General features: G+C 23.5%; 6 protein-coding genes across 6 annotated transcripts; 5 read left to right on the plus strand and 1 right to left on the minus strand.

The window, feature by feature from the left end:
- Positions 1-630: 630 nt before the first annotated feature.
- Positions 631-1,815, plus strand: SRAE_X000027800 (Protein of unknown function DUF284, transmembrane eukaryotic family-containing protein; the record flags this gene model as incomplete). The annotated part of the gene is made up of 3 exons (XM_024644602.1): positions 631-691; positions 739-873; positions 932-1,815. The coding sequence occupies 3 exons, from the start codon at positions 631-633 to the stop codon at positions 1,813-1,815; spliced, it is 1,080 nt and encodes a 359-aa protein (XP_024510144.1).
- Positions 1,816-2,300: 485 nt separating this feature from the next.
- SRAE_X000027900 (Nematode cuticle collagen, N-terminal domain and Collagen triple helix repeat-containing protein) lies at positions 2,301-3,336 on the plus strand (the record flags this gene model as incomplete). Its single annotated transcript, XM_024644603.1, has 2 exons — positions 2,301-2,471; positions 2,524-3,336. 2 exons carry the CDS (start codon positions 2,301-2,303, stop codon positions 3,334-3,336), a joined length of 984 nt encoding a protein of 327 aa, XP_024510145.1.
- Positions 3,337-3,905: 569 nt separating this feature from the next.
- SRAE_X000028000 (ZASP domain-containing protein) lies at positions 3,906-9,219 on the minus strand (the record flags this gene model as incomplete). Its single annotated transcript, XM_024644604.1, has 6 exons — positions 3,906-3,966; positions 4,027-5,444; positions 5,516-6,296; positions 6,414-6,974; positions 8,312-8,459; positions 9,096-9,219. 6 exons carry the CDS (start codon positions 9,217-9,219, stop codon positions 3,906-3,908), a joined length of 3,093 nt encoding a protein of 1,030 aa, XP_024510146.1.
- Positions 7,592-8,192, plus strand: SRAE_X000028100 (Hypothetical protein; the record flags this gene model as incomplete). Its single annotated transcript, XM_024644605.1, has 3 exons — positions 7,592-7,704; positions 7,747-7,855; positions 7,980-8,192. 3 exons carry the CDS (start codon positions 7,592-7,594, stop codon positions 8,190-8,192), a joined length of 435 nt encoding a protein of 144 aa, XP_024510147.1.
- Positions 9,220-9,870: 651 nt separating the features above from the next.
- On the plus strand, positions 9,871-10,209 carry SRAE_X000028200 (Hypothetical protein; the record flags this gene model as incomplete). Its single annotated transcript, XM_024644606.1, has 2 exons — positions 9,871-9,936; positions 9,988-10,209. 2 exons carry the CDS (start codon positions 9,871-9,873, stop codon positions 10,207-10,209), a joined length of 288 nt encoding a protein of 95 aa, XP_024510148.1.
- A 1,945-nt stretch (positions 10,210-12,154) lies between these two features.
- On the plus strand, positions 12,155-14,220 carry SRAE_X000028300 (Protein C9orf72; the record flags this gene model as incomplete). Its single annotated transcript, XM_024644608.1, has 2 exons — positions 12,155-12,196; positions 12,241-14,220. The coding sequence occupies 2 exons, from the start codon at positions 12,155-12,157 to the stop codon at positions 14,218-14,220; spliced, it is 2,022 nt and encodes a 673-aa protein (XP_024510149.1).
- Positions 14,221-14,315: the final 95 nt, after the last annotated feature.

Below are 14,315 nucleotides of genomic sequence, written 5' to 3' on the forward strand. Positions count from 1 at the left end.
TAAACTCTTCTATTTTTTAAAGAGTAATCAAGTGCTAAAAAAATATTTAAAAAAAAACTTTAAATTATCTTGTTTGTTTACATTTTTTAAATATGCTTGTTGTGAATTTTTTAATTTCATCAATAATACTTTTGTTATATTAATCTTTGATAAAAATATCATTTATATATTACTATTATAGTGAAATTTGTACTTAAATGCTTAAATTTGGTATTATAAAAAAAATGTTTTTAATAAATATATTAATTAATACAAATTTATAATAAACAAATATTTTTTTTTAATTTATCACTTCTTATTTTTGTAATAATTCTTATGCAATACTTTAAACAATAAGATTATAATTTGGTGATAATAATTTTTTAAAGATTTATTTATTAAAATTTCTAATGATATCATTTTTGTAAAAAGGTATTAAATTAATTTTTATGAACTTGGTAAATTTTCATATTTCCATATTTTTTACATTTTTTTCTTGAGATTATCCTTGTTTGTATTATAAGTCATCATTTACCATGTCATTATTCATGATTCTCTTACATACATTGTGTTATCAATAAATTGAAAATGTTGTGCAAATAATTTTCGATTGCTTTAATGTATTACTAGGTATCATAACATATTTTTATTATGCATTCAACTGTTATTCCTAAGATTGCTAGTAAAAGTGGACTACAAAATAAACCACAAGGTTTTTTTTTTGTTTATTTCTTGTGAAATAATTTCTTTCATTTTTAGAATCCAAATGGATTCAACAAAATCTACCTTCTTATCGGCCGCAATATTCATTTATTTGTAGTATAAGTTTAATTTTATGTATTGCAATAGGATGTTTATCAATATCAGTAATTATAAGAATAAATTTAAATATGAGTAATCTATTATTTTTTAAGTAAATTTATTTTAATAATAATTATTTTTGTTATTACAGTGGAAGAAATAAGTATTGATTATACAGATTGTTATAAAGAAAATAAATCAAAAATTGTTAAAATTGATGAAAAATATAGATTGTCTTATCATAAAACAACTTTTGATGAGTATAACAATACAATATGTACTTTTCGACTTGATATTTTAAAAGAAATAAAAGGAAATATAATTTTTCAATATTCACTACATAAATTTTACCAAAATTGGAAGTCATTCTTTGATGATAGGAGTGATTATCAATTAGAAGGACACCCATATTCTGTTGATGCATGTAAAAAATTTAAAATAGATGAACAAAATCATCTTCCTATTGCTCCATGTGGATCTGTCGCTAATACAATGTTTAATGATACATTTAATTTATTTATGTTAAATAATGAAAATTATTTTTATCCAATACCTTGGAATACTGAAGGAATTATATGGCCAACTGATAAAAGTAAAAAATTTAAAAATCCAAGAATTAAAGAAGGCCAGACATTATGTGATGCTTTTTTAAATACATCTAAACCACCAAATTGGAAAACTGAAATTTGTAAATTAGGTAATAATGATACAGGTTATGGTTTTCAAAACGTTGATTTTATTATTTGGATGAAATCAGCTGCATTACCACAATTTAGAAAAAATTATCGTTCATTAGTACAAAAAGATGAGATATTTAAAAATGGTCTTCCTGCTGGTTTATATCAATTAGATATAAAATATTCATATAATGTAGAAAGTTATAATGCTACTAAAAGATTTATAATTACCACAAATGGACTATTACCATCAAAAAATAATTTTCTTTATAAAGCATACGCAACAATAACAGGATTTCTTTTTGGATCTGCTATAATACTTGGTATTCTTGAGTTTATAAAAAAAAGATTTATGTAATTTTATTGTTTTTGTTTTATAAAACTTTTTTTTATAGTCTATATAAATAATTTTATAAACTATTGTTTTTTTTTTATAAGTATTATAAATCTTAACCGATTAAGAATAATATTTTAATTATGATATAAATATTTTAAAAAATTTTATTTTTTTTATCAAATACTCGTTGTAAATAATATGTTTTTATTAAGAATGAATAAATTTTATTTACAATAATAATAATAATATAAGATATTTTGCCTATAACATTTTATTTCACCTATTTACCCATTATTTAAAGTAGTTTAATGTCATAAACAAAAAAATTTCTTTATTAATTTATAAAAACTGCATTTTTTATGTCAAATAATAGGATATACTTTATTTGAAATCCAAAAAAAAATTATTATATAAGTAAAATATTTTTTTGGTATTATTAATTTAACAATCTTTTTGTTTATTTTTTTCATTCATTTAATAGATTTTTATTTATAAAAATTTTCAAAATGGAAAAGATTGTGGAAACTGATGAACATAAAAAAATGAGGCATATTGCTTTCATTGGAATTGTTGTTTCAACTGTTGCTGTTTTTGGTGCAGTTGTTACATTACCAATGTTATACAATTATGTACAATCATTACAAAGTCATCTATTAAGTGAAACTGATTTTTGCAAAGTATGTTTAAAATTTTAAAAAATATTGTTTTAAAAAATAATTATATTTTTAGACTCGTTCAAAAGATATGTGGTATGAAATTTCAGCACTTCAAGAAGGAAAAAATCAATTCCATAGAATAAAAAGAGGATGGTTATTTGGACAATATGTTCCAGATAGTGGATATAATCCTGGTAATGCTCCAGTACCTTCTGTTAATAGAGGTGGTAGTTCTGGAAATAATTTCGGAGGTGGATATGGTGTAACAGCAGCTCCAGTTGCAAGTGAACCTGAACAAGTTTGTTGTACATGTCATCAAGGATTACCTGGACCACCAGGTCCTTTAGGTTCAGATGGTTTACATGGACATGATGGAAATAATGGTAAAGATGGTTTACCAGGAAAGGATGGTGAAATGATACCTGCTGAACCATATGAACCATGTGTAATATGTACTCCAGGATCAATTGGACCACAAGGTGCAATGGGACCAAAAGGACCACCAGGACCAAAAGGATCACCAGGAGAAAATGCTAAACCAGGATTAAATGGAGAAGTTGGACCACAAGGAGCAGAAGGAACACCAGGAAGACCAGGTAGACAAGGACCTAAAGGATCACCTGGATCAGCTGGTAGATTAATATATATTCAAGGAGAACCAGGACCAACTGGTCCACCAGGAGTTCCAGGAATTAAAGGAATCCCAGGAGCTAAAGGAGTACCTGGAAATAGTTTCCAAGGTCCACCAGGACCTCCAGGAGATTCTGGTGCACCAGGAAGAGAAGGAAGAGCAGGACAAGGTGGTCAAAAAGGTAAAATTGGTGATCTTGGAAAAGTTGGTTCATGTGATCATTGTCCTGCACCACGTACTCCACCAGGTTATTAAAATTTTTATTTTAAGTTTAAAGAAATTTTTTATTATATTTGTCATTACTATAATTTATAATTATAAAAAAAAGTTTTGAAATTATAGTTTGTTTTTCCCTACTTTTTGTATTAAATAATGTATTCTTTCTTTATTCTATATGAGTTTGTTTATTTTCATTCTTCAACATATTTTTACAAATAAAAATGAAAATTAAATATTACATAAATAAAAAGAAACAAAAACTTGTTCTTTATATATTATATCAAGAAATAAATCATTTTAAAAAATTTTATTTTTCCTTTAACCTAAAATTAATATAAAAATTGTCAAAATATCTACTATATAAGAATAATAAAAAAAATAATCACTTTGTTAATCTAAAATATTATAATATAATGAAAAAAAGAAATATATTTTGTAGTGTAGTAATCTTTCTTATAAAAATTAATTAAATTCTAATAAAAAGAAAAAACTTTGAAATTTTCTCTTTGCATTTTTTTTTTGTTAATTTCTTTTAATAATGAAATTCAAAATAAAAGAATTATTATAAAACAATTCTTTTATACTTCGTGGTAAATTTTCAATTCTTATTTTGTCACTGTTGAATCGGTAACCGTCTTCTTTTTATAATATTTTGTTGTGACATGTCTTAAATTAAAAAAAAAATTAAATATGATACTTATCAGTAATTTTTAATGTTTATTTTACCTTGAAATTATGCCTGGTTCTAATGGTTTCTCAACGACACGAGTTTCTTGTTCTTTTAATAATTGATATTCCTTTCCTGGATCAGCAGATGTTGTTAATTCACGTTTGTAACTAACATCTTTACCTTGTTCATCTTTATAAATTCCAGTTGTATTTGCAATGGTATTAGAAATTGAACCAATTGGTAATGTTTCATTCATTTCTGCTAATCTATTATATGCTTCTTTACCACTACATTTATATTCTGTTGTTTGATTATTATCATTGATATTTCTTGATTCATCTGCTTTTATTATATTTTTAGTACTACTATTTGTTGTTTCTTTTTTATAAAAATTAGATGAATCACGAACAACATTGTAACGTGGTGGTGGTATTGGTTTTTCAACTGACTCGCGAGTTGTTGTCTTTTGTGTTGTTGTTTTATTCCATGCTGATGTTTGAATAGTTCCTCCATTATTTGTTACTTTTGCTGGAGTGGTATTATAATTGTATGTTACATTTTTTTGAATACCTCCTAATGGTGTTCCATATTGTCTATGTGAATGGGTTTCGTATGATTTAGGTTCTTCACCACTTTTTAAAGATGAATATTTTTCGTGTCTATCTTCTTTGAATTGATAAGATATATTATTATTATCAATATTTGGTTTAAAAGTATCTGTTGTAATCATTGAAATTGGTTGGTTTGATGAAATTTGTGTACCAAAATTATTTGGTGTATGACATTCTCTATGAGTATGTGTTTCATATGATCTTGGTTCTTCTCCTGTCTTATTACAACTATATTTTTGATGTCTATCTTCAGTAAAATGGTAAGTTATATTATCTTGTTTTGTTTGATTTGAAGGATAATTTATTGGTGGTGGTAATGATACTGGTGCTCCAACATTGCGATTAGAAAATTCTTGATTCATTCTATTACTTGAAAATTGGTTTTGTTTACTTTCATTACGATGAATAGTTTGATTTTCTTGTTGTTGATGAGAATGTTGATAATTTGTTGGTGGTGGCAATGGAATAGCTTGTGTTGAAGTAACATTACGATTTGGTGTATGTGTCTCTTTATGAGTATGTGTTTCATAATGTTGTGGTTGTTCTCCAGTTGCTGTTCTACTATAAGAAGAATGTTTATCTTCTGTAAAATGATAATTTGTATTTCTTTGATTATTACTAAAACCATTATTATATTGATAATTATAATTTTGTTGCCCTTGATTTATTCCTGTACTATTAGCAGCTGCTTCCCAAATTTGATGTTTTTGATTAGCATGATGAGCCCAATGAGGTGTTTTTGGTGGTGGAACTTTAAATGAAGCAGGTAATTGAACACGTGCATCAGCATCTCTACATTTATTTTCCCAATGATTGCGACGTTGGTTAACAGTTTTACTCCAATTTGGTTCTTGTGGATGTATCTATAATATAAAAATAAAATATGTATAAAAAAAAAATATAATAATAGGAAAAAAATAAAAAAAAAAAAAACCTCTGGTCTAATATATCTTGGATCGACTACATCATTTTGCCAAGCAACATGCTTTTGATGGGATCTGTGACTCCAATCAGGGGTATGAGAACGCCTAATAGGTCTTAGCGCTTCATCAGTAAGAAGGGTTTTAACGTTCACCTCTTTAGTATCATTGTCGTAATATTGCGGCTCCCATGCATTATATTGATTATTATAATATTGTTGCCCAGAATTTTGAAAAGCTGGTGTTGCAGTATTACTTCGTGGTTGAGCAGATTTTGATCTTGTTTTTTCTAATGTTTCAACATTTGTAGAATAACAAATTGGTTCAGGAACTTTTGGTTGTGGTGATACAGTTCTTAAAGCACTTGTATGACCTGGAGCTGGTGCAAATATAGTACCAATATATTTTTTTTGTTCCTCTGATCTTTCTTTTGATCTACAGACTCTTTGATTTGAGATTGTATCTCCAACAAGTGTTACAGGATCAACAGCCTCAACATTTGGCGCAACATAATTATTAATAGGAATTCTAGGATCAGCATCATATCTTGATCTTAAGCGTGGTTTTTCAGCTGCATGTCCATGATAATTTGGATTATATCCAATTGGTATATCATCTCTTCTAAAATCTGTACCACCATATTGGTATCCAGGACGAACGTCTCTTCCTACAGATGATGCTCTATTATTTTGATTAGATACATAATATTGTGAAGATAATTGAAATTGTGGATTGTTATGATCAATATAATCCATTCCACCAAATTGATAGCCCTTCTTTGATGGAGCATCATATCTAAAATATCATAAATAAAATAAAAGTAAAAACATTTTTACAAATATAGAACAAATTTGATTAAAAAAACAATAAAAACTAGTTTAGTTTGTAAATATATTTGGATTAAAATCTTACTTGTCATATTCTTGTTGACTATTTTGGTAATTAGAAGAATTTTTGTAACTTGAAAACGGGCGTTCCGGAGGTGATAATGTTGGTCCGCATGTATAAATATTATCTCTTTGTCTATTATTATATTCATTTGAAGAATTCATTTTATAATTTGAAGTGTTGTACTTTTGATTTGAATTATAAAATGCACCATCATTAGGTTGTTGTGAACCATAATTTTTTTGAAAATATTCTTGTTCACCACCATAATAATTTTTTTGATCCTGATCATAGTAATTATTATTTCCATAATTTGCTGGAGTTTTTGATCTAGCACGTTCTGAGCGAGCTCTAGCTTCACGTGCCCATGTTGGTTCTGGTTGTATAGGTACATGGGGTGCTTCAGCTTGATTAACTTTATCAAAAAAATGGGGTGTTATAAAATCTTCATCATTAACACCTGATTTAATATATTCTAAAGTTTTTGATTTTGAAGGATCGAAATGGCGATCAGGTGTTGATATTGGTATTGGTTGAGCATTAATTCCTGCTGTTTGTTGTCGATACTGTTCTTCAGCAGACTCTCTATAGAAAAAAAAAAAATAATTAATTAAATAATAGTTTTACTTTAGACATATAAATATAATTTTTTTTATTACTACTAATAAAATTTATATTTACATATATTTAAATCAATGATATATATTATTTAATAGTTATGTTCTTGACAATATATTAAAACTATTATATAATAAATATTTATCTCAAATACTATATTTAATTTATTATAACTTTCTAATTTAAAAACATATCTAATTTTAAATTTGATTAATCGTTTTATTATCATTATAATACCCAAGGTGAATACTACAAATATGAAATTTTAAAAAAAAAATTAGCTTTTAAATATTCTTCCATGCAAAACAATAATATATATTTAATATACTCATATTTATATCAAATAATTTGATAGAATTATTTTCAATTATATTTTTAAATATATAATTATACAAAATTATTACTATTTTTTTGTGGTAGAATTATTTTAATTTATAATTTTTTTTTTCATTTATTGACGTATTTGATTTTTTACCTTTAAATATTTTTATAAATATATCTAATGTAAAAACTAAATAATTATTATATTTTATATTATAATAAAAAAAAAATTCTTTTAGTTTGTTAAATGGTAATAATTAATTATGATTGAATGGAATGATATTTATTCAATCTATTTTACAAAAGCTAAAAATATTTCTACATTATCATTAAATATTATTGGAATAACACATAATGGATATTTTATTGAAATAAGGTAATAAAAAATAATTTAGTATAAAAATTATTTTTTTTAAAGAAATTCTGAACCATACAAAACAATATCACTATTTGATGCACAAAAAATTGTTTTAACACAAGAAAATTCAAATTACTTGTTAAAAATAATTGATAATGATGATAAAGTTGTAAGTTACTATAATAATGAAATATTTTTAAATTTTTTTTTTTTTTTTTTAAAATTACGTCAAATATTTTTACATTAAGCTTTATTTTTCCGCCTACTAATATATAATAAATATTTTTTAATAGATTCGTTATCAACTTAATGAAAATATTACACTAACAGAAGGGATGGTCTCAACAAAACATTTCTTACAATTTATGGTTAATTATTATTCTCAATTAATTGAGATATGTGGAATGGATATTTTTGATGAAAGAATCTTAAGAAGGAGAATAGATGAAAGTGATGTTGATGATGCATATGACTCTGCTTCTAATATTAGTGAATATTTTGAATAAATTTTTTTTTTCATATTAATATATTATTAAAATATTTTACTAAATAAAAGTTTTTTTTTTGTTTTTAAATTATTATATAAGATTCATGTAAATGTATAAATTTTAATGTACCAACTTACCTTGAATAAAGAGCCATTGGAGAATTATATTGCAAATGTTGTGTTGTAGGCATATTGTATTCTTTATTATTATCACCGTTCGAAAATACTTTTGAAGATTTTAAAACAACAGATGGATAGTATTGTTCGTCTAAATATTTAGCAGTTTCTATAAAATATAATTAACAAAATTATAAGTGATATTTATAAAATGTTTAAAAATAATTTTAATTATATAAGAGGATTTAAGAATATTCTTAAATATTTATATATTGATATACTATTTCTTGTTTATTTGTAATAGAGTAAAAAATTTTTTATATCTAATTTTTATTCAATCACCTAATTCATTTATTGGGAGAGGAGGCAGGTAAGAGAAGAATGATATAATAATGCTAATAAATTGTAAACTCGCAAAAAGGCTTTATTTCATTGGCATTTTTTGTTTCTAGATATTTTAATGTCTATTGATAATAAAAGAAATCAGGTAAATATGTCACTTTTTATTCATATATAATATTTAAAAATATACAATTTGCCATCTAATAATAAGAGGATAAATTTTACTTATAAAAGTTATGTTGTTAAAACAACCACATTATCATTACATAACAATAACTATGAACGACTAAGTGTATGTTAAAGAAATAAGTTTCAATACAATGATTATTTATTCATTATAATTTAAAGATCATCTTTAATAGTGTATTACTAAAAAAATTAGAAATAAATCTATTACGTTTATCATTTATATGTTCAAATTATTAGTAATAATGTAAACGTGTAGTAATAAATTATAACTTACCTGTGGATGAAGTCCCATTGTTTGATGAATTTTCTAATGATTTTTTTCGTTCATCTCCTTGTTTTAAATAGGAAGCAATTGTTGGAATTGATGGAAGTGGTTGTTCTGTTAATGAACCAGTCATTTTTTAAAACAATATAAAAAAAAAGAAAAACTATAAGCATTATTATTATGAGAAAAAAAAATATTAATGATATAAAAAAATATTTAAGCATGATTTTATATCATAAAATAAATAATAAATAATACTAGAATATTCTTAGATATTTTTTATATATTCTTTTCAATATAACAAAATTTCATAATTTATTTAATAATAAACGAAAAGTTTCACAACAATATTTGTTTACAGGTATATAATAATTTCTAGTGCCATTATTTTACTTTACAACATTATATCATTAAAACATTAAACGTTTCTTAAATCATTTTTCAATTACTTATAATATTTTATCCAGGTTATTTTTTAAAATAAATCATTTTTATTAAATGATTAATATGTTATATTTTCAAAAATGACTATATTTTGGTGAAATACTCATGGTAAAATATTTATATAGTTTTATGGAAGGAAACATTATTGATAACAAAAATTATTAGATAAGAAATTATTGGAAAGCTAAGGAATGATCTTTCGTCAAAATGGTTCTAAAATACTACTAGGACCCATATACAAAAGTTTTACATAATTTTAAAAGAACATTGTTTGTATGAAATATTAAAATTTTATTCAATTAATTTTAGATTAATTCATTTTTATCATTAAATAAAAAAAATGGTTTGTGGTCCAGGTTGTAGTGGATTTTGTGCAGCAATCTCACTTTGGGGAATTATATTTCTTGTATGTTTTTTTATTACTTTATTTTATTAATTTTTTTTTTTATAATTTAAGGCTATTATTGGTGGATTATTTTGGAATCAATCTGTAGGCCTTTTTGAAGATATACCAAGTTTATCTAAACATGATTGGGGAAAATCACCAGAAGAAATTGATAAATTGATTATTGATAATTATCAACAAGCTGCTAAAAATTGTTGGATTGCCATGGGAGTTTCTGTTGCTGTTTTCATTCTTTCTGTACTTCGTTTTATGCAAACTATTAAAAGAAATTAAAATTTTTTATATTATTAGATTGTTATTTTTTAATTAAAAAAACAAAATATGTATTTAAAATTTACATTTTTTTTAATATGAAAGAAGTAATATAATTAATTAAATGTACACATTACTAAATTAGATAGACTATTTTAGCAGTTGCAAAAAATAAAATTTCTTTTATTTGTATTATGAGTTTATATATCTTCCAATTACATTTCTATTTTTTATATTTAATACAATTAAGAATTATGTGTTTTCCACAAAATAGTATTTTTAAATTTTTGTTTAAAATCAGATAAATAAAAATGTATTTTAGTAATACAAACTATTTAAATTTATTACTTTTCATATATAAATAAAAAAAAATAAGTTTTTTCTTCCACATTCTAAAGACTTTTTTTCTCAAACAAAAAAAAACAATCAAATTTAATGCTTCCATTTATTTTTACCTCTTTTATTTTACTATTATTTTTTTCTTAATTATATTATAAAATAACTAAAATAAAAATTATTTTTAACAAATTGCAATAAACACTTTATTCATTATATTCTATTTTTATCATTTATTATATATATATACGTAAAGTATAATATATTGATTTAAAGAAATGCACAACATTGTTTAAATAAAAAATTTATTTCCCGCTACTTTAGAAAACTTTTAATCATTTGAGTAAAACACATATTGTGTTAAAGATATATTCTAACAGGAAATTAACACACTTATTACATTTATTTGCACATATTGGCGCGATTATGATTGAAGATTAAATATTATACAGGTATATTTCTTTTGTATTCAAAAACTCTTTTAAGAAATTCTTATCAAATTTATTCTCATTGATTTTATTGATCGACTAATTGTTAAATTATACTAATGCTCCAGACATTTGATTTCATTATTCACTTTTTTTTTATATTGTCTCGTGACAGGCAATCAAATACTTTTATTTTCAAAAAGATGCCTAATATTATTCCTTTGTAAATATTTAGAAATAATCAATAACATATGATTTCTTACATTTTTAAAATTATATTGTAATATTATAAACATTTTATCATATTATAAATTGTTCAAATTTAACTATTATTTACAAATATAATAATAATTTATTAGTATTATATGAAAAAATTTATTTACTTATAATATATACATATATATATAGAAAAAAAAAGATGTTTAAATATAAAAATTTTTTTTTAAAAACATTATATATTATACCAATTTAATTTATTTTAAACCATTCTGTTTTATTTCCCACATTTACGATAACATTTTATATTCAAAAAAAAAAAATCTTTTATTATTTGGTATTTTATATCCTATTGTTATAATGATGAAATATCTTCGTTTGATATTACATGTAACCAAAATTTTATGTTGTTTATCGTCACAAATATCAATATAATATCATTTTACAAATGTTTTTTTTACCACACTATTTTGAAATATTTAATATATTAAAAATAATAAAAATATTTATAATATATAAAGAAGAAAAAATCAATTTTAGTTATTAATTTAGTTAATTTTATATAAGTAGCTTAAAATTTGTAAAAATTTCTTTATATCTTTTAGGTATATATTTTAAAATATCATTTTTAAATATAATAAAAAAAAGTAAGCAAAAATTTTAACATTCGATTATTCATTTTTCGTATCTTTTTGTATTGATATAACAGGTTTCTCTGGTATAATATAACATTTCCACATCTTGATTTTGTCTATTACTATATTTTTATTTCAAAATACAAACATTTCTCTACTTCCTAAATACATTTTATTAAGTTCTTTTTAATGTTTCAAGTTTTGTTAAATGCTTTATATAATTTTTTGATTTTTTTTTAGAGAAATGAAATTTTAAATCAATATTATAAAGATACATAGCAATATTTTATTATTTAATTTCTCTTAAAATATACATATATATATATATTTATTGTTTATCTATTTTATAAAATGGAAGCAGATTTATATGAACGAATATTAGAAGCTTTACAGGTATTAATTAATTTATTTATATTAAAAAAAATTTTTTTTTTTAGTCTAACAAGGCTTCAGCAATACTAAATATACCCTATACATTACCATTAAAGAAAATTATATTGTCATCTTTTAATTATATTAGTGGACCTGAACTTCAATTTGTATGGGAATTAGAATGTGATCAATATTGTGATAGTCATTCATCTATCCTTTGTATCGATAAGGATGATGATTTTACTACCACAAATACAAATGAAAATTATACAGAATCAACTAATTCTCATATAACTAGTACAACAGAAAGTCTTGAAGATGTTGGAACAGATTCTCGGAAGGATAATTATGAAGAAATTGATAATCCTCTTGAGGAAGATTTATATATTGGAGTAGAGAATGAAGGTAGAAATTCGTTTACACAATATCATAAAAATAGCCCAACAAAGTGTTCATCAATGATTAAGTCAACATTTTCACAATTATCACAAAATGACTACTTAGATGATGAAACAAATTTGGAAAATTTTAAAATATCAAAAGATTTTTCAATTGAATCAGGTGTAGATTCAGGAATTGGAGCAACATTGTCTGTTAATAGTGATCTCTGTTTTTTGGATCAAACTCCACCTGCTGGAAATCTTCTTAATGAACTTATTTCATCAGGTTATCTTGTTTATAAAGAATATGAAGAAGAGGAGATGAGAATTTTAGAAGAACAAAAAATAGCAGCAGCAGCAGCTTGTACATCAATTAAAAATTTATCTTTATCGCAAAATATAACATTAAATTCAGCATTAAATGTTGATTCTGATATGTTAGATCAAATAACAGCTGATCCTTCTAAAGAAAGAATTGATGATGATGAATTTATTGTTAAGGTAGTTTTAGCAGAACAAATATGTTCCATGCAAACATCTAATGTACCAATTTACAATAAAATGATATCTGTTCCATCAAGACATCTTTTTTGTTTATCGACAATGTTTCCAATGAAAAGGTATGATGGACCAATGATTATGTTTGCAATAACATTAATTGTACCATTAGATCAAAAACATTGGCTTCTTGAAAAACAATCAATGATTGAAAAATTTTTAATTACATCTATACCAAAATTAAAAGCATCATTTCTTATTGAAAGTATGATTGATTTTATATGCCGCTTAACAAATGATTTTCAACTTTTAACGCATAATTTTTGTGCTTTAGAAAAATATAAATTTTTCAAACGAAGTACTTTTGCAAAGCTAAAAATTTCTGAATCATATTTATCAAAAATAAATCTTCAAACTAAAGAAGTACAATTTTTATCACAATGTATCACGGGTTGCCTTATAACACAAGGAAGATGCGTGATATTATCAGATAATGTTGATGCAGCAAATGAAATAATGTTAGCATTAGCACCATTTGTTGATCCAAAAAAATATCATTTATGTATAAAACCACTATCATATTCATTTTGTCCATATTTTCACTTACAAGCTGTTAAACGTAATCAAAGATTAAATGTATTGGAGGAGTCACTAGCAATACCAGAACCTTTTTGTATAATTGATACTGATGAATTATGTGTATTTTTAACTGGAACATATGCATCAAAACATGCTTGGAATAAACATATATTAACATTAGCTGTTCATGATATTATTAGTGAAAAAAATATTAATATTAATAATATATTAAATAAAAGAAAAGAACATTTAAATCCAGTTAAAGCAAGTAGTGAAGTTTTACAACTCCTTAATCATATGTTTTTACTTCCAAATGAAAGGTCACCAAGACTTTTACTAATTTATCAATTTAAATTAAATTTAGAATTAAGAGCATCAGCTTTCATTGATTATGTAAGAGATGTTAGTAAACCAAAAGTTAATGATAAAAAAAATGCAATTGCTAGTAAATGGAGCCTTATAACTGCTAGAAAACAATTATCTCTTATATCAGATTCAACATTTAGCATAATATTAGCTGAAGCAGATAGACAGATTGAAAATTTTTCTGAATTTGTATTTACAACAGCTAAAGAATTTTCCCGGTGACAAAATATGTGGAAAAATTTTTAAAAAAAATTTATACATGCAAAAATTTAAATAACTATTTTTCTTAACTTTATTCTTTGACAGGTTAAATTTTT

This window comes from Strongyloides ratti (genome assembly GCF_001040885.1).
Source record: "Strongyloides ratti genome assembly S_ratti_ED321, chromosome : X".
Classification (NCBI taxonomy): domain Eukaryota; kingdom Metazoa; phylum Nematoda; class Chromadorea; order Rhabditida; family Strongyloididae; genus Strongyloides; species Strongyloides ratti.